The sequence below is a fragment of the Alosa pseudoharengus genome, unplaced genomic scaffold (genome assembly GCF_046254945.1).
Source record: "Alosa pseudoharengus isolate Yale_2024_CS ecotype anadromous, Long Island Sound unplaced genomic scaffold, YU_APseudo_1.1 YU_APseudo_1.1_scf_2, whole genome shotgun sequence".
Lineage (NCBI taxonomy): Eukaryota > Metazoa > Chordata > Actinopteri > Clupeiformes > Clupeidae > Alosa > Alosa pseudoharengus.
In genome coordinates, this window is record NW_027468663.1 from 48,588,523 (window position 1) to 48,616,428 (window position 27,906).

The following is a 27,906-nucleotide window of genomic DNA, read 5'->3' on the forward strand; positions in this document are numbered from 1 at the left end:
ATGTGGACTGAAATCGGAAAACTATTATTTTTCCATTTGTTAATCATGGAGCTTCACTCAACAAAAGGTAGATCCTGTTTTCAGAATTCCAAAAAAAGAGGAATTAGAAACGCAGTCTGCTAATGTATTTGTCGTGTACCTCATAGCCTAGCCTTTAATTACTACTATTGATGCCAGCGTTGTTTGTGTGCAGAATCAGTTTGCTTATATTTCTGTTTGTGTGAAAATACATTTTGCGGGAAATTAAATATAACCTACAAATGAATGATTTAATTTATCCCCAACAAGTATTGAGGTCTTATAGAAAATTGTTGAATAGCCCAAGAGCGATATGGCCATTCGTGATTAAAATGGCATAATGCATGAAGACAGTTGAGTTATTGTCATAAGAACGTCCAGCCAATTGATACAATTGATTCTAGCTCACCAAGTGTGCCCAACTAATAGCTTAATTTGATCAGACATGAACATTTTAGGACCAAATAGAATTATTAATCGATTATTTTGTTTCTGTTGTATTGGTCAAATAGTGTGTTGTTGAGCCATGAATTCGTTCAGTTATATGCTGTTAGCTTTATTTTCCTGAAGGCCAGGCACTCATTTTTATGTATCAAACCTAGGAACCGAGGAGGAGTGCGAAGACGGACAGTTTCAGTGCAATAATAAGAGGTGTATACCAACTATATGGAGATGCGACGATGATGATGACTGCTCGGATAACAGTGACGAGGAGAACTGTCGTAAGTAATACAATGCAATTGATTATACACTGGTAAGATACTTTACTAGCCTGAGATATTGAGACAAACAACACGTCTCTGGTATTGTGTGGCATATGCCTTTCTCTCTTATTGTGTGGCAAAATCTCACATTTCATAGCCTACTTAAAAAAAAACATATAGGCTGTTTGTTCATATGTTCAAAGGACAATCTTATAGCGCACTTTGGTGGTGTTTGTTTAACACAACAAGTGTTGTGAACCCCCAAAAAAGAGGCAGTAGCAGAAATATAAGGTGTTTGTAGACAGAGAGGATATTTTGAACATCTGGTTCAGTTATTATGTTTTCTTGGTTCAGTTATTATGCTTCCTTTGAGACAGTGAGATAAACAGTCAGTTTTAATAATGGAACAGGAGAGTGGTGTGGAGCGCCATCGCTCACCTGGCTCAGAAGCCAGTGTTGCTCAATTTACCGTTGAACTCGGAAAAAGACAAACATTCCCATCACGTCCAAGTTTGTGATCATTTAGAGAAGATAGTCGCAAAATTGGAAGGATATTTGATGGTGTGTTAATAAATGTGAGGACAGATACAGGTGCAGCAGCCTGACAGGATTCCCCCCTCCACCACCCCCCACTGTCTCTCTTTGCACATGGCCTACATTTATTTGGAGCAAAAACAAAGAAAAACAAAAGGAATGGAATTCATCCAGGGATGCAGTCCATCACCACGCTTCACTCTTTTGTCTCATGGTTAATTGTAGCACAAGAAGAATGCATAGCGTATTCCCAGTGTATGTGCATGTCCTCTCTCTCTCTCTCTCTCTCTCTCTCTCTCTCTCTCTTAGATGTCTCTAGGTGTCCTATTCTCTGTCTTTTTCTCTTTCTCACAATTTCACTTTTACTTTTCCTCTGTAACCACACACACACACACACACATTCAGTACTCATACCCAAGAAGACACAAACTGACATGTTGTAATGCCCGCAGAGGCCTTGGCTGTGCTAGTGCAGTTCGAGCACCCGACACTGAGACCAGTTGAATATGCTCCTCAGGCCATGGATAGAAAGCAGGTCATTTGGAGCATTTGTTCCGTTACATAATTTATGTGTCGTGCGGCCTCATAGGCTTGTCGCAGTCGTCCTTTGTTGTTCGTTTCAATTTTGCTCCCACAAGCTGCTGATGGCATATCACACCTGTTTCCCTTGGAAAAAACACCCAGCTTATTCTGTATTGAGTGTGGATTTTCTACCAAATGAGTAGGTAATTATTCCAGTAAAATTCTCTGGTGAAAGTTTTGGGCAATATGTGTTGGTGGATGGTGGATGTAATAGCCTACAGAGTCCATTACTGTTTTAACTAATGAGATAGTCCATGTCCATTTAACCAATGAGCTAGTCCATGTCAAAGAGTTTATTAATCAGGATTTATTTGTTCATTATTCTGTATGCTGGGGTTTCAGAGAAGGCTCTCACTGTATAACTATGTGACACAACTGATAACTCACAAAGTCAAAGGTATATTTTTACATTACATTAATGTGAAAAAGAACAGTGAACATTTAATCATTGTGCTTTTTGACTGGACAGCAGGCTCAACCAACTGTCGGCACACAAACAGATGACCCTTACATCCCTTGTGTATTTCTCGGCTGGATTTGTCGCCCCCACACAATCCTGTCTTCCCCTTTCCCCACCCCCCAAACCCCATCAGCCCTGGTTCACACCACCCCTCCCCCCTCCGCTACATTGAATTGTATGCTGCAATGTCAGAAATGGATTGTGAATAAGCCTTCCTCATGTTATTACAAAAAAAATTTTTCACGAACCTCTCTGTGAGGAATGCATTGCATGAAGTCATTGGCTCAGTGGTCAACCCCACAGAAGTGGTCTGCAGAGTAAGAAATGTCTTGATTAATTGTGCAAAGGACAGAGGTCAGAGTCATGTTTTCTAATTAATGGGATGTACATGCTACAGCATAGAATCATTATGTGTGGAAGGGCTTCACATACAGCCAGGTTTAGTTTTGTGTGTGCACACATTTTCATTGCAAGATGATGGTCACGTAAGATTACATGTTAAATTTCATAATTTCAGTCTACAGGTAATAGATGGAAATATATATGACTAATAGGAATTTTCTCTGCATTGCTGTAATATAATTTTATATTGTTAGGGGATTTTCATTCTGATCACACCACTACAAATTGGAATTAACAGTGTCTTTAGAGTCATGTAAAAGTGGTGTGGCTAAATGAAATGAGCCCTCATGAGGGAGATGTTTAAGGAGGTGTTGATTGTGATTCCAGTCATATTTCTGAAACTGTCTTCTCTGGTGCAGTTATTCATTGTTATGGTTGGAGAGTTGATTCAGATAAACAGAATGGTGGTGACATGTTGGTGGTAGGGGATTGTCATAGACTGGCCAGGGTTGAGAGAGGTGACAGCTCACAAACATTTGTGTGATGGAGAGGTGGTTATTCACCATCTGAACTGAAATGTAGTATCAATGATGTTTTCAATAAAAAAAAAAAATTAGCAGGTAGCTCTTCAACATGTAAGAATTTCCACATATTTTCATAAGTACAGCAATGCCAAATAGATAAGTGTTGTAGAAGAAAGGAGATACAAAGACAAGATGACAATCTTTCCATCTTAGAAATGATCAAACATTTACTCTCATATTATATTTGTTGTGGTGAGTTCTGCAACTCTTTTAGGATAATGGGTCTCCACTTAGTGCTGACTTCCTCTCTGTTAGTTAGGAGTTGCTTTGCCATACAAGTGGGAGATATGATAATTCAAGAACAGTATCTGTCACTGGGATGTTTTTGATTGTGAACGAGGTTTTGATGCTCTGCATGGGTGTGCGTGTGTACGTGCGTGTGTGCCTGCATGCGTGTGCCCACATATATTTATGTGTGTGTGGGAGAGTATGTGTGTGTTTTAATGTGTGTGCTCAAGGCTGCTGTGAATCCTGTTTATGTATTCAGTAATCAAAACAATGTCAGATTATTTTGTTAGGGTGCATAAGCAGGGCCACATAGGGAGGAGATGTCTTCCATCTCCAGCTTAGAAGGCAAACCACAGTGATTGTTTTTCAATGTGTGTGTGTGTGTGTGTGTGTGTGTGTGTGTGTGTGTGTACATGGGTGTGTATGTTAAAATGTGTTTGGTGCTGCTTGCATCTGCACTATTTATGTGTCCATGGGTGTGTGTTCATAGCCTCATACTGTGCAACTGTTCTTCAGTAAGCATGCATCCTTCTCTCAGCTGCATGTTATATGGTACCTGGTCAGTTTTGGTACAGGGTGATCTACAACCAGTGTTGCATAGCTTGTCTTGGGGGACAGATTTGAACAACGGAACGCCTAGTTCTGCTCTGTGTAACGTTGCCTCACAGGTAGGAGGAAGGCCTTTTTTTACTGGGTTGAAAATATTTGGACACCCCTCAGCACTAAATGGATATAGTAAATTGATGAAAAGGGGAAGTCCTATTTGTGTTATTAAAAAAAAAATCGAATTAACTTTTGAACAAATAGTAGACACATACATTTTACCCAGTTACCATCTCTGGATTAAAATTCACATTGGATTATAACCCCTTTGATAACTTTTGTCTGATACAGCTGGATTAAACTATAGGAAAAAATGCAGTTGATGAAATGTTGGGGCTGCAGTAAGGCCTCGCTTTGTCTGTCACAATCTCATCCCAATTTAAGCAGTGCTAGTGTGGGACTCACAGCGTGAAGCCACCTAGCCTAGTATTATCATCGGGGGGCTTGTGAACAGAGAGTGCACAGACAAGGTAATGTGCCATGTAGTGCTCACACACACCACTCAGTAACTCATCCCGTAATTAATATGAAGGGTGCGTGCTCACTCTAGCCCAGGGGAGGGCAGCGTTGTTGACACTCTGGACTCTCTCTGGTCTCTGGAGAGTGTGAGGTCTCTGAGGAAGGACATGATCCTGGGCCCAGAGGCCTTCCAGTCTATGGGGAGGCAGGGCTGGGCTGGGCTGGGGCCCTGTCCTGTCCCATGTGGGCTGTCTGTCGCTGGGACGCCCAGGCCCCTCAGAGAGCCCCTGCTGCAGTCACTTGCCACTGTTGTGTGATGACAGCTGGCCAGAAAAGCAGTTAGAGAGGCCATGCCCCCACTACTATCTCTCTCTTAGTGTGTGTGTGTGTGTGTGTGTGTGTGTGTGTGTGTGCGTGTGTGTGTAGTTGTGCAGTGCGAGCACATATGCTGCAAAGAGATAAGGTGTGTTTTGGAAAGAATAACAGCACCAGATCCACAAGATGATGGAGCTGAAAAGAACTGATGGAATAGAAGAGCAATCCTGCTGCTCAAATCTCAAATTTCTCTTTAGGGAAGAAGAAATTTAAACATCCGTCAAAGTTTTTAGTTGGTTTGTGTGTGTTTGGGGACCAGTTGAAAAATTGAAGAATAGCTGCTCTTCTCCATCTCTGAGAAAAGATGAAGTCGTTTTGATCTTGCACTTTGAGCGCACATGGTGCAGAGTCAATCCCTGATCATGATAAAGAATTCATGAGCGAGCCGAGTCATCCCAGTATTACGTCCTACCCACTCATTATGCAGTTCGGATAACTGGGTTGCTTCAGCAGCTGAGCCCTTGCATAGCATTCAGTACACACATCTTTAGAGGCATCATTTATTTATAGAATTCCATCATTTTAATAGTTCCTAGTTGCATTTCAGATATTGGGTTTCATTCAATGTCCTCATTCATAAATAAACTTAGAGTAATTACAGTTATTCAAAGTCCTCAGCACAATTAAAATGTTCATGTACTGTACATGCACCTCATAAGTCATGGATCCATATGTGCCTGGATAGATTTGGACTCTAATTTCTTGAGTCTTAATCCAGTGGTTTGACCACGTGTGTTTGACCAACATCTTGGAGGATCGCGAGCTTACTGTGTGTAAATCTGCGTGTTCTCAGTCCCTTTAGTGGAGTGAGTGTGTTTAGCTGTCAGTACTCTTCCTCTCGGCCGGCCTTCCTCTCCTGAGCCTGCTGCCTAATGTCGTTATTAGGCCCTCCGCGGTTTGAATCCCGCCATTATCTGCGATTAGCGAGAGTGACGCTGTGGGGAGATTAACGAAACGCAGCGAGTCCAAGCTTAGTAGCATGCGGTGCCTCATAAAGCCTGACTGCAGCACACGGAGGTCAGCCGTCTGCCTGTAGTCATAGACGGTCAGACGGCGGGCACTAGTGTCCTCCCGTCCCGTCCTGTCCACCGCTAGCACAAGCCTCTCAGGCAACCGCTGGGTTTGAGATGGGTTCCATCCTTCACTGTGTGTGGGTGATGGTGTAATCAGAGTGCATGGCGTTTGGATGCTCCCGCAGTAATCCAGCAGGCTCCCAGAAATGTCACTGTTTTGACTATTGATTTCAAATGCCTTTAAGAAAGCTGCTTATTTTATTTCACTGTTATGATTGCAAATGAGTGTTTGGACCCAAATTTGATTTGTAGGCAGGTCTAAAATAGAATAGCGAAACAGATTATGTATAGGTTATATATGAGAGTGTATGCCAGTTGTCCTATATGACAAGGTGCAGGTGCATGGTGCATCATGACTATACTGTACTGTATTGATGTTATAGACTTAAACCAATGTTTGAGCATACATGTTATTTATCTGGCTTTTATGTCTCTCATTTGCAAGCAATTACAACTACTGTTGAATAAGGTCAGTTATTTTTTCTCTTTCTGGTCCAATCAGAAACAAGGCCATATTGTCATAAGTGAAACAGTTTCATTGCATAGCAGTTGTCCCTTTTAACACATGACTCAGGAGTGACCATCACCATGTTATTGGTTGTTGAAAAGCTTTGACATTTTGACATTTGCGTGTTGTCATGATGATGATGGTGGTAGTAATAGTAACATCATGCATCATTATCTTTTACCTTTAAGACATACAGTACTTCCTGTTTCTCCTGCAGAGCATTGTACATTTCAAAAGGCTGGAAGGAAACACTGTTGTTTGTTCCTGATCAGCCCACATGTCTTTATTTTCCTTCCCCCTCTCTCCCCTTCCTCTCCTCTCATCCCCTCTTCTCTCCTTTCCTCCCCCCTTCCTCTCACCCCCTCCTCTCCTCTCCTCTCCTCTCCTCTGCTCTCCTTTCCTCCCCACTTTCCTCTGTCCCCTCCTCTCCTCTCCTCTCCTCTGCTCTCCTTTCCTCCCCCCTTCCTCTCACCCCCTCCTCTCCTCTCCTCTGCTCTCCTTTCCTCTCCCCTTCCTCTCGCCCCCTCCTCTCCTCTCCTCTCCTCTCCTCTCCTCTCCTCTGCTCTCCTTTCCTCCCCCCTTCCTCTCACCCCCTCCTCTCCTCTCCTCTCTCCCTGTCCCCGGGGGGATGACGCTGCTGGCCTCCTTGTGCAGCATCAGCGTGGGTCTCTGAATGATAGTGGAGCTTAGAGCAGAGGGGGGCACCTGTGTTGCGTGCAGCGAGTGGGAGTCCTGGAGGATACAAGTGCAAGTTTTCATTACACTTGGTGTCGCATTGTGCAGAGAATAAAGGTGCACAAAAGCCCTGCTAGAACAGGACCACCATCACAAAAAATGCACCTTCATTCGCGCACGCAATCTTCACACACAGAAGACACACATACACGCAAAGAGTTTTCAGCCCCAGTTCTGTCCTTCTTTTGCCTATTTCTTTTGTTTGTGAGTGTTTGTATCAAAACACTCCTTTTTTATGCACTCACGGTCTGTGCCGGGATGACACATTAATCCTCCATCCTCCTGACAAATCCCCTTGTCCCCCACGCTCCAAACACTGCTGGTTTGGTGAATCACCGAATAGCTCGAGGAGAACTGGCACCGACTCTGTGGCCTGGCCTCCTCTGCATCATAAAAGAGAGAGGGAGGGAGAAAGAGAGAGAAAGAGAGAGGGAGGGAGAAAGAGAGAGAAAGAGAGAGGGAGGGAGAAAGAGAGAGGGAGGGAGAAAGAGAGAGGGAGGGAGAAAGAGAGAGAAAGAGAGAGGGAGGGAGAAAGAGAGAGGGAGGGAGAAAGAGAGAGGGAGGACGAGCCACCAGTGAAGCGGGCGCAAGACTGCGGGTGCTGCCAGATGGACTTCCTCCCTCCCACCCACCCACTGAACCCCCCGTTTCACACACACACACACACACGCTGCGTGCTGTCCGACCCCTGTTGGGCATGTGCTGGATGATCAAAGCTGTGCCCGAGTCCTGCCTCAAGGAGGGAGAGGGGCTTCAGCTGCATGGGGATTGGCCCAGGCCTGGCTGGCTGGCGCCCACCTCAGCTGCCGGTGGTGTTGAAGTTTCCCATCTCCGACACAGGGGGTGTCGCTGTGAGCAGCGTAACTGCGGTCTCTTCTCACTCTGCTGCCTGCTCCTTGACGTCAGCCCAACAATGGCAGCATTAAAGACGGGAGGAGCGTGTGGGGGACAAAAGGAGCACAACAAGGTCACAGAAAGTTAGTTTCCTTTTTTTGTTTCAGATCACCAGTGGTGTTACCATGGTGATGTTGATTACAGTAGGGCCATTTAATGTGGATATGGTCCATTGCACATTCAGTAGATGTGTTTTGCTTGCCATGTCAAATACAGACCTGTCCTGGATTGGGTCATGGGGCAAGTGGAAGTGGAAGGAAGGTGTCAGTCTAGGTCTCCTCCTTTTCAAAAGTCTGTATTGCAGCAAGGAGCTTCTGGTCATAGCACCTCGTTTATTTATAGCTAAGCGGCATTAGCACATTTGCCGGCGGCAGAAAGTGCTTGCCGGTTAGCCCGACGGCTAATGGATGTTCCTTAGATCTCGGGTAGTCTTGTTACCTTTGACAGCTGGCAACTCCCTTAGGCTCGAGAAGTGCATTTTCACACATATTAAACTGTTAAAAGCCCAAAGCAGTATTTCACAGAAAGACCATTTATAGTGAAAGGTGGCAAAGTGTGCTTTAGAGGAACTCACTGTTTCCGGCCTTGGAAAGCAGACATGGGCTACCCCCCCAAAAAAGTGCAGATGCACACAGAAGTACCCAATTAGCCTCCATTTCTGTGGGCAACATCTGGAATCTCTGGCCAACACCTGTACGGCATATTTAACATCTGTATTTCTATGTTGTTGGCCCACAGCCAGCGTCTTGTCTACTTGGCCACTGTAATAGCATTAGTATGTGTGATGAGGTTTTGCGTTGCCAGGTCAGACTTCAGAAATCCAGAGCTATGATGAAGTATGCTCCCAAGTGTTGGGTAATAATTAGTCCTGCCCGGCTCGAGCGAGGAGCAGTATGGCGCCCGTACGCTCCACTAATCACCTCAGCTCACATCAAAGAGCATGTAGCAATCTGCCCCTAAATGCTTAAAATGTATGTGTGTGTGTGAGTGTGAGCATGAGCTGCACATGTCCGTTACATATCATCTGTCTTACAGATAAAGATGGAAAGCATACACACACCTATACAGGCTCACACACACTGTTTTTGTATGTTGTTTATTTTAGATGCGTGTGTGTTTCCCAACTGACATTTTTTGTAAGAGCTGCAATTTCATCAAAACTCAAAAGTGGCCTACATTTGCAGGTTCATTGTTTTAGGGAGGATGCTTGTCACTACCAGCCTGAAATAGTGAAATTGTTCTCTTCACAACATGTCCTTTTTTCTCAGGCTAACATCAATTGAGTAGCTATGCTACAAGTAAGATTCATTTTTGATATGCCAGGGCAACCAGACTCTCAGATAAAAATATTTACATTTGAGAGAATGTTGATCTGAGTGTTGAGATCATAACAAATGTATGTAGCAACAATTAACACCAGTTGTCAAACATTGCTGAAAGACCCACGCAATAGTGGAATGTACACATACTGTATTTACTTTTCATGCTTGAACGTATTTGCAGAATAGCTACTGAGTGTTTTTCCCCCTCGAGTCAGGTTTTTCTGCTTTGCATCTTTCTCCATTCCTCCCTCCCCCTCTCTTAAGCATATAATGTTACTACAGTATAGACTGCTCCTCCCAGAAAATATAAGGAATTCCCTCAAATCACATTATTGGATTACGTTCATTATTAGCCAGCGTCATACTGCAGGCCATGAAAACGTCCTCATGTGAATACTCCCCTCTGCTGCTGCAGGAGACATGTTCAGCTGTATCCAAGACCATCAGCAGTGACTCTAAGATCCCACCTCCTATTGATTTCCTTCTCTTTTGGCCCTGATGTGTGGGCTACAAAAGCAAATAATTAAATGAGCATTTTATTTCCTCTCCAGGAGTTGATATCCCACTCTTGCGTGAATGGAATTCAGGATTACATCTCAGCAACGTTTTAGCTGATCTCTGATCTCAGTGAGCATTTTGTAAGAGGCGTGTTTGATACATGAACATTGCATTTCATACTGGGGTATGGAGTGCGTGGAACAGGAAGATCAAACAAGTAAGGGAGGATGGGCATGAAGAGGTCTTAATGAATGTATAATGTGAACTGGCACTAGCACAAGCAGGCCAGATTGCCTCTTGTATCTGTTTATTAAATGGTGATCTGTTCACTCTGAGTTATAGTATACGATACAGGAGGCCTGTCTGAGGGAGTGTGCGGCTCCACTAACACTGCTCCACTGACATATATCCCGGGCTGCATACGGTTGCCATGTTGATCAGTATACGGTTACCACAAGCCAATCCTGCGTCTGTAGAGGGGCCATTCATCCTTTTGTTAATGAAAGAGGGATTTAGAGACGTTCGCTCACTACGCTGAAGGAAGCTGCTGTATCATGTGGGTCTTGCTGGGGATTTCTCAGTAGCGGGAGCAGTGATTGCTGTAAACTCTTTGCTAGCTGAAGCCCGGGATCTTCAGAGCGAGCTGCGCGCTAATGTGATTTCATTTCCCAAATGCAGGCTATTTAATTTCAATGATGGAATTGGGAAGAAAATGTTAATCTTCTCTTTAGTGGCTCCTTGGCCTTAGCTGCTAAAGGGGGACTATATAGTGTATGTTGCTGCTGAATGGTATGAGTTTAATAGTATGAATAGTATGAATGCAGTGAATGTGTGCAGTGTCCAGGTAGTGTACATTTTACATCATGTATTAGTTGCATGGACATAAGACTTTGTACTTGACACTTACATGGTGAAGCCACAGTGGCTTTGAACCCCTCTAGTTGTGAGCGGTTTCATGTTCTTTACCTGTCACCTGTTTGCGTCCCTGTTGTTGCTTGATTCAGTGTACCCTATTACCAAGATGAAGGTGATGTTAAGATAATTCTACATCCTTACAAAGATTAAATGTGATCTTATGGTTGGACTCCTCCTGCTTGATCTGGAGTGGTTTGGACTTGTGATTAGTGGTTCTTATCAGAGAATGAGTGCTTGTGTATATTTCTTCTATTAATGTTAATAATAGCACACACACACACACACACACACACACACAGAGACATGCATGCATGCGCACACACAGACACACACACACACACACACACATACATATGTGGCCTCTCCCTCTCTACCCTTCACTTCCCTCTCAGTGTTTCTTCTTGATGCTTTCCTTTTGTTGTCCTTCTTTCCATTTGTTCTCCCAATAACACGCTCCCTCTCCTTTCCGTATTCAGCTGAACGCGCGGTGCAGGCACTCTATGAAATACAAGAGAAACATTTGCATTACAGTTGCACTGGCATAATAGGACCAAAACTGCACAATCACCCTCTGCTGCCTCCCGTCTCTGACTCGCTGGGACCTCTCCGCTCTAACACGGCTCTAATTAAAGTGCGGCTGCGTGCTCTAAAACAGATGGCCCAATTGGGCAGAGTTAATTATCGCCAGAGAGCGCTCAGATCCTGTACAGGGTCACAGAGGGAGAGACGCCCTGAGCCAGGCCACGACTTCTAACACCGCTTTTTTTGTGCGATTTTGTCTCTCTCTCTCTCTCTCTCTCTCTCTCTCTCTCTCTCTATCTGTATCTCTCTCACACTCACATACACACACACACACACATACACACAATGGACAGGCATCATTGCCCTCCATTTAATCCATCGAGTCAGAGGCCAGTGATGTTGGTTTATGGACAGCATGCCACAGGCTAGCCATTTTTACCCTTACTTTTGAACGAACTGGGTCCTTCATTTTGCGCTGACACAGTATTGAGTGCTTGAAACTTTAGCTTTTTCCCCAAGTACAAACCAGAGCAAGAAGACATTACCGTCTCCTTAACGATACATAACAGGGCCCCCACAGGCAATCTTCAAAGAGGGGGTGTAAAAAGCACAGCGACCATGGAGTCTAGTGTAATTAAGATGAGAGGAGAAGACAGCGGGATCGCTAAACAAGCGCACGCTGCATCAGCGGAGGAAGAGAAATGAGATGCTGATGTGATGGCCTGTTCTCTGGACAATAAGAGGTGAAGCAGCGGGGCCATCACACGCTTGCAGCAGAGAGAGAGAGAGAGAGAGAGAGAGAGAGAGAGAGAGAGCTAGCGCGGAGCTGTGTGGAGCTGAGGCGTGATGCCCATTAGCACGGCGAGGTAGCGCATTTCAAGTGTCTCTCCTGGTTGGCCTCACACTCCGACTGCGGTCTGAAGTCGGGGGGCAGGGAAAGAGGAGCCATGTATCCTAATACTGCTGACAGCAAAAGAGAGTGGGTCTGCTGGGCTTGCCAGAGCGGGGTTCTCCCCGGCAGGGTTCGGAGGGACAGCTGAGGTGGTGTGTTGGCAGTGACAGAGCACCACGCTCAGTCAGACAGACATGCAGTTTGGTACAGGTGTTTCTTTTGCCTTTTTCTCATCATTTCATATTCATATCATTTTGGGGCTTTCAGCTTTGCTGAAGGGGAAGTATACTGGACACACACACACACACACACACACACACACACACACACACACACATACACACACATATGTATGTGCCCTCTTGCGCGCCTATCTATACTAAGACTGACTGTAAATTAATCAAATGTAGCGTGCGATTTCTGTATTCTTCTGTCCGTTGCTATGACTACACGGCCGTGGCCTCTGACAGTTTAGGTCTTGGATATATTTTGCCCATTGTCTCATTCATTCAAGAGCTGTAATAAGAATGTTCTCATCTTGTCTGAAATCTCCCACCTCCCGCCTCCCCCACCCTGTCTCTCTCTCCCTCTCTCTCTCTCTCTGTCTCTCTCTGTCTCTCTCTCCCTCTCTCTCTCTCTCTCTGTCTCTCTCTCTGTCTGTCTCTCTCCCTCTCTCTCTGTCTCTCTCCCTCTCTCTGTCCCTTTTTCCCACTTTCATCTGTCTCCTCTGCAGCGAGGAAAACATGTGCGCCCACAGACTTCGCCTGTCAGAACGGCCACTGCGTGTCTGGTCGCTGGCGCTGTGATGGAGAGCCCGAGTGTCCAGATGGGTCAGACGAGGCCGACTCCATATGCAGTAAGTCACTTCCTCACCGCAGCCCTGTCCCTGCAACCCTCGAGCAGCGACCACACTGGCCACGGAATAAAAATTCCTTAGAATTTTAATCGGAATGAAAGAGGTGGTGTAGTCCGTTCCTATTCCGATTGAACAGCCATGTACTGTATATGGTCAATCGGATTGCCTGCTGTATCTTCTCAAGGAAAAGCAGGCAACAGCGGCTATTCCGATCAAAGTTTCTAAAGCGCTTGAGAGCACCTGATCTGAATAGAACGTAGCCTGTGTAAACAGACGGCACAATTTTTTTAATCGGAATAGTTTAATCGGAATGGCAAAAAAACCTGTCCATGTACTGTAGACGTGGCTACTGATGCATGCATGCCTCTGTGCCCTGACACGTGCAGGCCACACTCACACAATTGTCAGATTTTTGAACTGTTTTGTATGTTTTGTTCTGGCTGATCTATACTTAGCACACCACATACTGTATGTGGAAAGTACAGTGTGAGTATGTATATAGATGTGAAATGGGCTGAAAGGAAGTCTTTGTAGACAGAGATGCCATGGCCGTATAAATGATGCATGGTGTTTTGCAGACACACCATAATGTACAGACAGGCAGATCATTCACTTTTAATGAATGTTTTGACCCCCTAGACATAGTGGGAACAAGCAATGTGCGTATGTACTGACAAACTCATAACCTGAATGAGTTGAACAACATAACTTTGTAAGGGCTCTTTCGTTTGGCAGGGTTTTTTATTAATAAATGGGAAAAAGTTCTCTTCGTCCTCGTGATGTGTCACACATAATATAGCTGCTTGAGGTCTAGACTCATGAATATTTCAGTAGGCCCATAGAGGCATGGTTTTGATGTCACCTTCAGAAAGTTCAATGCGTGTCAGACTCCAGACTAACTCAGATGTGATGCGCATTGGTATAGGGGAGCTCATTTAAGATGCAGGAGACACTGAGGTTACAGCCAAAAACAGCAGAGATGTGTTAATGTATAACCTTAACTGTGATTTTTATATAAGCACTGCTTTCAGCTGAGACTGAATGTTTTTCCCTGTGTGGAGTTTTGTGATATTTGGAATATGTAGACATAAGGAAATTCTGTTTGTCAGAGGTACACTTTGTGTACATGTACCAGATTATGGCACCAAGATAAGACGGTGGTTTCCCCCTATAGTGTGAAATCCCAGTGCGGTGATGGCAATTGCAATTTTACTTCTGGCGAAATGTATTTTATTTCTTGTTTGACTACGGGTTGGTTAAAGAAAGAATGCTATGTAACAAGTCCCAGGTGAAACAACCTTTTTTCTACTACTACTGTTCAAATACACAACTGCTTCTAGTATGTGAGTATTTTAGTATCAGTTTATGTTCTACTGTCTCTATTGTACAGTGGAGTTTTACTATTATTTTACTATTATTATTACTTTTTCTGCTGTAAGTGCATGTTGTGTGTGATGTCTGTAGTATCTATCTATCTATCTATATCTATCTATCTATCTATCTGATGGTTAACATTGCACAAGTGTGTGGTATTGCTGACAACAGAAGGCTATTTGCTATTGAACGGCTCATTCATTTGGTAGCTTAATGTATGCTTCAGCGAAGCTATCTTTTAGAGCTATCTTTATGGTCAGAATCTACATGCTATTGCTTCTTCTTGATCCTCCTGAAAATTAGACCAGCATTTCAGCCCCCATATCTGACCCCAGATGTACATTACTGCTGGATGAAACACACTCATTTGAATGGACTTAACAGTAAACAGACAAACAGTTTTTTCTTGTCTGAGGATTTAAACATGTTAAATCCAAAGCTCCCTGTCCACCTTTACGATGCTAATGTTAAGATGTTAATGTATGTGTAATGATCTTCAATGTGGTTTGGCACACTTGGCTGTGGTGGCTTGTCTGTGTGTTATCTGGCGGTTGTGGTGGCTTGGTCACGTGGGGGAGTTTGGAGAAGTGATGGGGGAGGCCCGTGCCAAGTGAAGCCCCTGTTGGGATGCATGAGAGCGGGCTGCTGTCAGCCCAGCGTGTCCTCCACATGGTGATTTTCCCAATGAGGTGTCTACAATTACAGCAATTTCCCCTTCTAACAGACTCTGCACAGCCTTCTCTCCTCTCCTCTCTCTCTCCTCTCCTCTCCCACCAGCTGAGAGATGATGGCTGCACTGCAACCAAAGGAAATTGATAGGAAACTAAGGGGGGTGAATTTTGGTCATGGACCTGGTGAATTAGTCTACGCTCGCTCTATCTCTCTCTCTCTCCCTCTGTCTCTCTCTCTTTCTCTCTCTCTCTCTCTTTCTCTGGTGAGTCATTTCAATCATGTACAAAGCCAAAAGGTCATGGCTGCTACATGTATACGACTCCTTTGCCAAAGTGATTTCCTTCAGGAAACGCCAGGAGAGGCATGAAAAAACAAAAGCTCAAATGATTTTGTTCGAATGAAAAAGAATGTAATTCTGGTGACAGAGTTTATTGTAGCAAACTCTCTAGAGCAAAGACATGCCAAATGCATTTGTGAAATTAACTTTGTCTTTTTTTTCTCTTGCCGCTCCTTTGTCAGAAGCACAATTACAGACTCCCCAGAGGCGACTGCTTGAAACGCTAACACGGCTCTCCTGGGACGTGTGCATACATACTGAGCGCATTCATTGTAAAGTGCTCATTGCCTTTGTGCAGATAGGTTGTTGCTGTCGCTTGTTGTAGACGGTGTTTTCCACATATCATGCACCCTGCTGCTGAAGTTCAAAGCAATAGCACAGTCTACATTGTAGCCCAGTCCCCGGTCCACATTGTTCAAATTACAGGAGGTCTGTGGAATGATAAAACATTGTGGATCCTTTCTGTCCACTAAGAGTTTCAGTTTTGTATGACTTCTGTAGTATTGCATGTGGTGAAACGTTTCAGAGAAGCAAAGCCAACAAGTCCTCAAAACAGATTTAGAAAATATACAGTACATACATGCGTTTACCCATAATGGTCTTGATTGTATTTCATTCTGTTTATGAATGGAATTAACCTGGAAGCCAGCCCGAATTTAACTCCGATTTTGAGGTCAGGAAATTCGGTCTGGACTTCCATTGAGAAGCCTCTAAATCGCCTAAACAGGCTTTAAAGGACAATGGACAGATGAGCAACAGTGCCTAGTCATCCAGGTCAATTTGATTTTGTCTACATTTAGATTTTGCTATCGTGTATTGGTATTGACAAGTGCAATAACTAAAAAAAAAAACAGAAAATGGCAATTAAGGCATTTGTCAAGAATAATATTTTGGCTGTTCTCCTATAAGATTAACATTGCTCTGATTGGTTAGGTCTATCAAATTGTGTGCAGAGGTATTTGTCTTTCCTGTTTCGATTGAAACACGCCCCATAATCACAACCCAATGCTGCAGTACCAAACATTCTGAATAGAATTGAGTGGCTAGTCAGGATAGAATGGAACAGTTTGCATGTGACAGTCTGTGTGCGACAGCGCAATAACTTTAAAAGTGAACAGAAAACAGCGATTAAGGCATTTATCGAGAAGAAGGGTGTTTTGGCAGATCTTCCTACAGGATTCACATATTTTGTTACTCTGATTGGTTAGGTCTGTCCAAATGTGTGCAGAGCCATTTTTCGTTTTTGTTTTGTTTGAAACACGCCCCATAATCACATCCCAATGCCACAATACCAGACTGAAATCCTGAATGGGATGGAATGGATTGCGGGACTGTATGTGACTGAATTGTTCAGAGGGCATAAAAGGTTAACGTCGGTGCTGAGTGGAAGTTACAAGTCATCTCGGCATGACTTGCTGGATTTATGGCTGCAGCTCACCTCAGCTCAGTATCAGGACCTCAGGATACGGTGTAAAGGTCATGAGATTCCTCTGCTCTTTGTCTGCCAATATCTGGCGCCTGGGAGTGTAGATTAGCCATGTGTGCTGGATGGCTTCTCCCGGGGCTGGAGAATCGGCGTTTAGGTCTCAGCACATGCATATGCATGGCCCACATCTCTGAGCCCATGTAGCTAATGAGTGCTCACCCCCCGTATAACATGCCCCACATACTATAGGGCTGGGAAAGACACACGCGCGCACACACACACATACACACACACACACACGCACAGTTTTTATAGACAGTGCATGGACTGCATGCAGAAATGCACATGGATGCACACTCCCACACATACACGTGCAAACACATGCACACTCATACAAGTAGGGTCACTCAGTTTGAAATGTAGGCTCACAGCTAAATTGAAGCTCTCATACCAGCCAAACTCATGTAAACCCATACACATGCGCGTGCACACACATGCACACACACACACACACACACACACACACACACACACACACACTCTCACACACACACAATGCACACACACACACAGTTCAGGGGGCAGCAGCAGCATGTATGCATGCTTGCACAATTTCATGCTGGAGTAGCCTTCATCTCACACACACGCTGAGAGTCTCTGCTACAACCGCTTGCTGGAGTGGTTTGTGCCCCCGACTGCTTAAAAATGAATAGCGACTCGTGAGGTGACGTTAACAAACCCCCAATCCATTTTTAAGTGCACCATAAGATTCTTTTAAGCTAGAAGCCATGATGTTCATTTTTTTATAGACCTCACATTTGGCCTAACACTGGATGTCCCTCATAATCAATAAATGAGACGTTTGTTTTCGAAGAGGAGACAAGATGTTGACCCGCAAATTTTTCATTTAGTCTTGAACACTAGCATTTCGTGTTGTGTTTTTATGACAGTAATTGTGTTCACTATGGTGGATCCACTATATTTATCCATCCTTGCCTCTACACACCAGGCAGATTCTCCACATCAGGGAGTGATTGGTGAACAGTCTCTTTAATTGGTTCTCAATGTCTGCAGGGGGCCTTTGAAGATGTGGAGCTTCGAACCCATTGAGAGTTCTTGTGTCGAAACTACCTTTGTAGTACCCGGTGCCGAATATGTAGTCCTCAGGATGATACGCTTGATGGTGTGTTTGTGCTTAGCGATAATGTAAGCATTCAGGTGTTTGTAAGCTATGAATCCATAGCCGACGTACATTATTTACTAAGACTTCTCTATCTGATGCATTATTTACTAGTACTTCTGAATGGTCATAGACATCAGTTCATATGTTTTTTTTTTTTAATGAATGCAGATGCTTTTGAAGTGGATCTCCGCTAAGCTGCGGCAGTGCTTGATCTGCCTGAGAGTGTGTGATGAGAGTGTGTGTCCCTCCCTGGCTGTGGGCAGCGGTTGACCTCCGTTTGAACAGAGGTAAATTAATGGAGCTCATCAGGCCGGCCTCGGTGAGAGGAGGCCCGCGCTCTCCCCTGGGTTCCCCACAAAACCCGTTCTATTTTTACTCGTTGCCGTGCTGTGCAGGTGACATTGATAAGGCCTTTGGGGGAGCAGCTCTTCAAAGGTCACTTTCATTTCTGTGTGTTTCCCGCCGTTTTTCTTTTCCTGTCTCACTCTTCTTCTTTCTGCACTCACCAGACTTCTTTCCATCTCAAGACTGTGTACCCCTTCTGCCTTTTCTGTCTTCTCTCTCCGTCTACTGTTCCCTTCATTCTTAATTTGTGTGTGTGTGTGTGTGTGTGTAAAGTCCTATCTCTCTGCCAGCCTGTCACTTCTCCGTCATCCTCTCCATTAGACACTCATCAGTATTCGGCGCCCCAGTGGCCTTGCTGTGATGTATCTGTTCCTCCGAGGCTGCACAATACCTGTCAGCTGGCCAGACAGCAGCCATCATCTGCTAATGGGGCAGTAACTGATGTAGGGGCCACATGATGTCCTGAGCGTCCACCTCTTTTTAAATGGGCATTGTGTGTCGTGATGTGGATATATGGGAAATCTATTTGAGGAAACTGCAGTGTTTTTATTCACCTGACAAACCTGGAGTGATTTATTACGTTGCTGTTTTTAGAGATTGGAGGTACTATTGAGTGTGAGGCATCAGGGAGCTCTATTTTTATCAATAGTCAAATTATATGGTTGGCAATCTTATCTGGTGAACAGGACAAATAAATAAGAGGTCCCTTTTGAGTTTAATATGTGTCCTTTTTTGTCTTTGGATTAACACTAGCAGTCAAAAGTCTGTGGCTTCAGATTTGGCAGGTAGGCGGGTGACCATTCGGTTGGGAAAAGCAAGCAAGACGAAGGCAATGAGGCGCTGTAGGAAAAGCAAGGTTGTGACGCTCTAAATCTCCTTTAGTGGGCGGAAAGAAGACAACACATGACTGCCAAGCCCCGTCGGACCATTTGATTCACAAGCAGCCATCAAGCCTGCAGTAGTCAGCCATGTTTTATTTATGCCCTCATCTCTGATTCTGCACACAGCCTAAGTCGCACTGGCATCCCGTTTGCCAATTTTTTACAGTGGATCAGGAGCCGGGTAGATGTGGCAGGGTAAGAGCCGTTTAGTCGATGGGTAATAGGCCGTTTCAGGTCCCATATTTTCACCCTCAGAAGGACCCTGTGGGATTTAATGAACTGTATCGCCACATTACTCATGCTGTGCACAAGCTGGGCGGGTAAAAATGGACCACTAAATGAGTGGAATGCTGAGACTTTGTTCATTACCATATTAATGGTCTAGTCATTTGCCTGACCCTTTTCTCCTCAGGTATGCAGGGGAACAGACGAGGTGACGAGTCTGTGCACAACTGATACATCAAAATAGATTTGATGCAAAATATTGACAGCAGCTAAAGCTGTCTGAATTTTGTGTTAATTGTACATGTCTTATCTTTCCACGGCCACAGCAGATATGCAGGCTTATTTTCACACAGAGATGATGATCTTTTACTCTCTCTCCCTTCTGCTTCTTCCTTGCCTCCGTCCCCCCTCCCCTGCTTTGTTTCCCTCCTTCTCTCTCTCTGTCTCTCTCTCTCTCTCTCTATTTTACCTCACAGTCCGACAGACATGTCCCCCAGAGAAATTTGACTGTGGCGGGAAGTGTGTGTCATTGTCGTGGCGATGCGACGGTGAGAAGGACTGTGAGAATGGGGCTGATGAGGAGGACTGTGCAGCAGGTGAGTTTACACACACATCTACACACTACACACACACACACACACACACACACACACACACACACACATACACTGCACACATCGACACACTAAACGCACAACACACACACACACACTCACACACACATCAAACAAACTACCCACACACCATCTAGCAGAGCCATAACAGATGCCTCACATTATATATTTTGACAACAGAAATAGATAATATTAATGTACAATATTAACACAAATCATAAACATAAGATAAAGATGTGAAAATATTATAGCAAAATGTAAACTGAACAGAGAACCCACTGAATCACTTTGATTGAATCGCTTTGATAAGCGTTCATGGAATACTGATTTGAAAGACATCATTCCATTTATAGGCTCAGAATACTAATGGAAAAATGCAAGAGTAGAGCTCAATTCTCAGAGGCGGATTTTCTATGACTGATGGAAATGCTTTATCTATACACCACTTAAAATAATTTGTGAGTAGATGTTTTTAGAGTGTTTCATATGATGATGGTAATGTAGGAACAATAGGAACGTTAGTTACTTAGAGGCGTCTCTTCAGGGTACAGGGGGCTCACATCCTGTCACTCAAACACAAGGGTGCCCCTCCACCCAATCAGAGAGCCCCTCGGACCCCCGCTGTGTCTGTTGCTGCCCTACTTACGAGAAGCCGTGGAAAATCGGCTGCTCTTCCTCCCTCTCACTCTTTCACCCCCCGTCTTTCTTCTCTCTTTCTCTCTCTCTCTCTCTCTCTCCCTCCCTCTCTCTCTCTCTCTCTCTCTCTCTCTCTCTCTCTCCTCTCCCCTCAAACACCAGGGAAATTGATTGAGGCGACAGGCCTATAGGGGGTGAGATGTGTTGACTTTGAAGGCTCCAAAGATTCCTCTCAACAGCTTCAGCATAAACTGTTCCCAAATCGTAAACCAAAAACACACAAACACCTTAAATAAACACAGACACACACACCGACACACACACACACACACACACACACACACACACACACACACAGATACTTACATTTTAGCTAAATCTCTGCCAGCATACACCAACATCCACTCTTTGTTGGAGTTAGATCCTTGTTCCTGGTATGTTTGTTGTCAGCATGTAGCTGAGATGTCTCTGCTGAGCTTCCTCTTCCTGGTTAATCCATCACCTTTATGTGGCTCTCTATGTCCCAGCACCCACGCCTGTAGGCTCCTGGAGTCCTGGGCGCTTGTTTCCAGACGGGCAGTGTTCAGACAGCCCACCCAGGCCCCCATCTGCCAGGCCTGAATACTAATACCTTCCAGCTTCCCGGGGTACATATTGAGCGAGGAGACAGTGAGAACTGGCTGGGCCAGTAGCGGTATTTCACCTGGGTTCCAAATAGTAATTGATTTCCTGCTTGCTGGTGCCTGTCTGGTGTGGTGTTATACAACTCTAATTATCTCCAGGCCAAGGCCTCATAACTTTAATCTGGAGGAGCTGATACACAGCAGGGGGGGGGGGGCGGGGGGGCAGACTCCTGTACCAGGCCCAACCTCCTGTGTCTCAGCACAGAACAGAACCCCATATCCTGCTCAGGAGCTCCTCTGTGCTCATAGGTGACATGAAATCATAATTCCGATTTGATCCAGAAAAATATATAGCAGATGGCTGGATGAGGAAGTCATGGTGCATTGGTGTGAACGTGACCCCATCCTAAACTTCAGCAGTGCAACACAACTATCGATAGGTAAGCTTCAATAAACATTTCTCTCTCTCACTTCAGCTTCTAGAGGTCATAAATATTACTAAGTGCTCTGAGGTATGCTGATGGATGCGACATGGCTAGATAAGCCCCTACTGCCCAGAATACTACTAGTAAGCAAGCCTTATGTATTTCTGCACTTAGCCTATGTAGGGGTGAGCCAGTGAACAGGACTGAAGGCGTGTCATTACAAAGGTTAATAATTTGTTTGTCATAAGTCATACATCGCTTACTGAATTAAAAAAAGAATCCTCAGTGTGAGGATTTACTTCATCAGGCGTTATATTTCCATTGATTGTGTGACTTCTTCTCCATCCTCGGGCTCTGTTTGTTTGAGGGCTCTCGTGGCTGAACTCTGTGGGGAGTTCCTGGGTAAAACGCAGCTGAGGATTAAGTAGCTCCAGGATGCCACCTTCTCTCACCTCAGCGAAGTTTCGCGTCACTTTGGCTCTATGCTCTCACTGGCTTGCTAATCAGCAGCTTAAAGCTGGAAGCCCGCAGTTCAGTAAAGTCGGGTTAATTGAGTCGTCTGCATGCTGAATAATGCATGGGCCTCGCCAGAGCACCTGATTAACATGAGGATGGGAGCTCCCCGAAGAAGTGTTAAGCAAACCAGCACTCTTCTTCTGCCGCTTGCCTCCACACGCCGCTGCTGAGAGAGCTCAGAAGGGCCGGGTCATGTGTGTATGTGAGTGTGTGAAGAACATGCCGTCCGTGTTGTCTCTCTCCCTCATTCATACTCACACACACACACACACACACACACACACACACACACACACACACACAGTACAGTTAGGAATGAGGGCTCTATTCACATTATGCAAATCCAAAAGAATTAGAGACACAAAATGTTGGCAATCATTCTCCTTTGTTTCTGCCCCACCTCTTGTTTGGTTGAAGGGTTTAATTCAGACAGTTAAATCAACAGCCATTGAAATATTAGTCCCAGTCTGTAGTCTTACAACGAAAAGGTCAGCTGTTGAGATGCCTCTACTGATAGAACTTACATGTCAGCACTGATTATTTTAATTAGTTGGAGAGCTTCCTAGACATTGGCAAATGAAGTAGAGAGAACGCTTTCTTTTATGTTTAATCAGCCACTAAGTGCACCGTCAAGCAACAAATCCACACACTCAAGATAGAGCAGAGGGCATATTACTCACAATGACAGTAAACACGAGCAGATTCATCCTGACACACACACACACACACACACAAATACAAATACACACACACACACACACACAGAAGCAGACACTTTGGGAACCTTCACCCATTCCTGTCGAGGGGTCATCTTGTGGGTCCCGAGCGGCGGTCTTGGCTACCATGAGAAGCTAATAGGAGTGGAGTGTCCAGTCACAGCCTTCCCCTCTGGGCTGCCAAGAGCCAGCAGCCCATCCCCACTCATCACTGCCCCACGCATCACAGCAGCCCGGTTACCAGGGAAATGGGTCAGACGGGATGCGTTCCGCTCCGCTCCGCTCCTCGCTTCTACTCCAGAACATCCCACTGCTCTCACACGCACGCAGGCAGCTCAGTCCACTAGAGAGCGGAGACCTACAGGCAGAAGCATTACACATAATCACATAATCCATTTAGTAAGTGTAGTGTGTAGGAAACAAACAAACAAACAAACAAACAAAAAAGTAGAGAGAAGTAGAAGTGGTCAGGCTTGTTTCAGTTTGCTAATTGTTTTGCTAATGGTTGTTCCCAGTGCGTAATGTGCAGCATGAGTAGTAAATCATTTAAATGATGTGCTTGTTGTGATGGGGAAAATGTATTTGAAAGGATGACTCATAGCAGTGGAAAAAGGAGAATGTTAAATATTGATTTCTAAAAACAGAATGCCTTTTTTGTTATTTGTGCCGTGATATGTTTCTTGTTTTTGGCACACTTGCATCCCTTCAGCTGCCCAAATGTATATGAGTACCACTAGGGTCCAATTAATAATAAAAGTACTGTGGAAAAAAAATGGATGATTCGGAGCAGGGATTCTGATTGTAATATCCTCTTCCCACGCAGTATAATCTAAAACTAATCTAGGCTAATCTATTGCCTCAGGCCCATCATATTGAGAATCTGCCTCAGCTTTTCACTGCTTTTGCAGCGTGATTGCATCAAGCTCGAGTTTCTTATTTTCTCATGAACACTTGTGGAGGCTGGGAAGACATACTGTACCTTATACTGCTGATGTGGAGATAAAGGAAACGTTATTAAACGCTTAACTTCGTTGGAGTAGAACATTCTGGAACCTTATCTAAAATTGTGGGAAACATCCACAGGGCCATGCTCTCCCATTTCTGGCCTTGCTCTTCATTCCATGCTATGGCAAGGTTGTTACTTCTCTCAGAAAATGGACAGACTTTGTCATTAGCGACTCTCGCCTACAGGAATAATAATATGCCATCAGCATGGGCCATAATGGAAGGCCAGGGTTCACGCTTTTCATACACAGGTGCTGGAGAATCAGCCGAGGAGAATGGAAAGCATTTTTTATTGACCATCTGATGACAAGCTGTAGATGTGACGCACACAGGCCATTATAGATAATTAGCCATTTGGAGCCTCTGGTAGCTCTTTCTTCACAGCTAGCAGCATCCAGGTGCATCAGCAGTACAGCATAAGAAGTTACCTGAAGTGGGGAAAAATCTTAAAGTCCTGTCGAATTGATCTGTCTGAGTCTGTCTGCACTAGTGTCCTCCTGGGGATGTTTTGATGGAAGTCAGGGCCGCTGTAGGAGTGGGACTACAGTGCACAGAGACTGGATGAGAGGACTCAGCTAGCATGGCCGCTAAGCTCTCGGCTGTCTCATCTCCCGTGTTCTTGGAGCGGGCCACTGAGCACAGCGGGTGGTTCTTGTGCTGAAAGAACTTCCACTTGTGCTATGAAATAGCAGTATTAAAGAGGGTGCAGAAATTATCATGATGGCAACAAAATATCAAAACGTTCTTTCTTTCTTTCTTTAAAGGTGCCATGTGTAATGTCCGCCAAAAAATCAATTCATACTCCACATTCCATAAAAGATGGGGGCAGTATACCTCCAGAAAGTGAGTTGGTCTAACCTAGAGTAACAACCGAGACACGTGTATTGCAGTTTGGCTGGTGGTTATGTTGCCCGCATACCGCCTCCCATGGCCGAAACTGGTATTATGACACCTGTCGGGCTGTGGCTAGTAATTTAGCATGCTAATTCAGGTTGATATCTCTGCAGCACTATACCTTGTCATTTTTTAAATTAATCATCGCCCTAATTTCTTCTCATTCTTTTGATGCGTGTAGCTCATTTTTTGGATATTTTTACCTCGATTCTTACACATGGCACCTTTAAAGGCTTAAAGTGTGTCCAGACTGCACTAGTAGCACCGATTTTGAAGTTGCAGACAAATTTTGAATTTGGATTTTTTCCCATGTCGCTTCTAGGTAATAGTATTTTGAGCCTGGCAAAGTAGTTTCTTACATGTATGATTGTCCAAAAAATAACAGTATAGCTATTTAATGATTGCGTGTCTACCTCAGTAAGGGATAATTTCCATCTGTTTTCTCTTTAGCACAATTTTGAAATTACAAACTGATTTAAAGCCCTGTGGTAGAATGGAATTCACATTTAAAGGAACACCAGGCAACGTTTTCGTGTTAATTAATCATCTTCGTAAGTTGGTATATAGGTAAATGACTCATTACAGGGCGAATAAAGACTCTCTCGCCCGCCCCTACTGCCTGTAAGAAGAATATCCCACTTGCAAGTCCGGTGTATCCTACCCGCCGATCGAAGCAGGATCAGTTTACATCCTGCATACAGCACAGAGGCAGGCTAACAAAACTCTAGCGATTGTTGCAAACGTGTGTATAATGGCAGAGCCAGTGAAGAAGCAGCGAAAACCCTTGACGGAAGATGCAAAGAAAAGGAAAAAAGCTTCAGACCGAGCGAGGGGGAGTTTCGTAGAGAAAAAGCATCAAGCTTGCCTGGTGACCCTTTAACCAGAAGCTGTATCCACCACAACCAGGTACTATAGAATATTGACCATTCCCCCACAATGCTGGGTCACTGGGTGTCATTCCTTTTGCGTGTGCTTTTTTGATAAAACATAATTTGTTGTGGATTTCTCCTTGTGAAAGACTGTGTTATATACCCATGTCAGCAAACAGTTTAGTATGAACACACAATATGAACAAACTCTCAGATGATCCAAGGTGCATAGTACTATTTTGTCCACACCGAGTGCTATGCTCCATATGTTTGTTTTTCTGCACTGAGAAGAAGTCAGTCTTGCCCTAGAGGTGATGAGTACCCTTCAGACAGGCCTGAGATGCAGATGTGTCCCTGCAGCTGTCAACTTGAGGTCGCTTGGAAAAGTCACCAGACTTAAAGATGCCATGTGTAATGTCCACCAAAAAAATCAATTCATACTCCACATTCCATAAAAGATGGGGGCAGTATACCTCCAGAAAGTGAGTTGGTCTACCCTAGAGTAACAATCAAGAAACATGTATTGCAGTTTGGCTGGCGGATATGTTGCCTGCATACCGCCTCCCATGGCCGGAACTGGTATTATGACACCTGTCGGGCTGTGGCTAGTAATTTAGCATGCTAATTCAGGTTGATATCTCTTCAGCACTATACCTTGTCATTTTTTTAATGACATCATCGCCCCTATTTCTTCTCATTCTTTTGATGCGTGTAGCTCATTTTTTAAAATATTTTTACCTCAATTCTTACACAGGGCACCTTTAAAGTAGCATGATTTAGGCGCCTAATTGCTGCCCAATTCGTTACTAACCGATGAAAAGGGTCATGCTCCTACCCACTACAACAGCGTTACATGGTACAATTCCAGGCATCCCAGACATGCACCGGCAATATTAGAGACTCCATTCCCTTTATTGTCAGTGTGGCTTCAAAATGAGGTCGAAGCCACCATTTTAAGGTATAAGAACTGCATTGTATTGCTTAAGGCCTATGTAGTGCTGTGGGTCACCACCTCTGTGTGTGTGTGTGTGTGTGTGTGTGTGTGTGTGTGTGTGTGTGTGTGTGTGTGTTTATGTGCTAACTTGAGTGTCTGTGTAAATTATTGTATGTGACTGTATATTGTGAATGTTAAAGTTAAGATGAGGTAAAGCTCCAGTGGAAATCAGTCTGTACATGTGCGTAATGTGTGTTCAGTCTTCCATGCATTCTTTTCTGTGTCTGTGTCTGTGTGTGTTTGGCCACAAAGATGCCCGCGCCTGCCCCACTGGTGAGTTCCAGTGCCACAACCGCAGGTGCCTGGCACTGCCCTACGTGTGTGACGGGGACGACGACTGCGGCGATGGCAGCGACGAGGCCAAGTGTGCACCACCCACCTGCGGCCCGCACGAGTTCCGCTGCAACAGCTCCGAGTGTGTGCCGCAGCCCTGGAGCTGCGACGGTGACCCCGACTGCTCCGACGGCTCCGACGAGTGGCCCCAGCGCTGCGGAGCCGCAGGAGGGGGAAAAGGAGGAGGGGCGGAGGGGGGCGGGCGACCCCCAGCCCCACCACCAGCCCGCAAGCTAGAGTGCTCGCCTGGAGAGTTCCGCTGCGGCAGTGGCGAGTGCATCCGGCCAGCCTGGAGATGCGACAGAGACCCCGACTGCAAGGACAAGTCGGACGAGGCAGACTGCCGTGAGTGGAGCTCGTCTGTTTGTGCGTCTCCTGTCAGGTTCTGTTTTCGTGAGGTGTATCGCTGTGGACAAGAATGTTACATGCGTTTGCTTAATTGGGCTTAGGTGGTTATGGGTTCTGGTAGTTTTGGTTGCACCCTATATGGCCTGGCTCACCTGAAAAGGTCAGTTGCGATTCACTTTTACGCAGACCCTGTGTGTTTTTTCAACTGACCGCACCATTCAGCTCAATAATATCCCCTTGTGATTTTGAGGGTTAAGTACAGAGAGATATAGCCTGGAAAATCCAGACCCTGATAATCTATAAAGATTAAGGGTCTGGCAAAGAACAATGTAATGGCCCAACTCGAGGGGTGGCAACAAGCATGCATTTAAAAATCTCACTGCACG

General features: G+C 44.8%; 1 protein-coding gene across 1 annotated transcript in view; it reads left to right on the forward strand.

Annotated features, from left to right (window-relative positions):
- LOC143133559 (low-density lipoprotein receptor-related protein 8-like) overlaps nucleotides 1–27,906 on the forward strand; it is a 45,727-nt gene continuing 17,821 nt past the window's right edge. Inside the window, exons 1-5 of the mRNA XM_076293314.1 lie at nucleotides 1–67; nucleotides 621–740; nucleotides 12,982–13,104; nucleotides 20,024–20,143; nucleotides 27,092–27,517. Of these exons, the coding sequence (XP_076149429.1) occupies nucleotides 1–67; nucleotides 621–740; nucleotides 12,982–13,104; nucleotides 20,024–20,143; nucleotides 27,092–27,517 (856 nt within the window). The remainder of the gene's footprint in view (nucleotides 68–620; nucleotides 741–12,981; nucleotides 13,105–20,023; nucleotides 20,144–27,091; nucleotides 27,518–27,906) is intronic.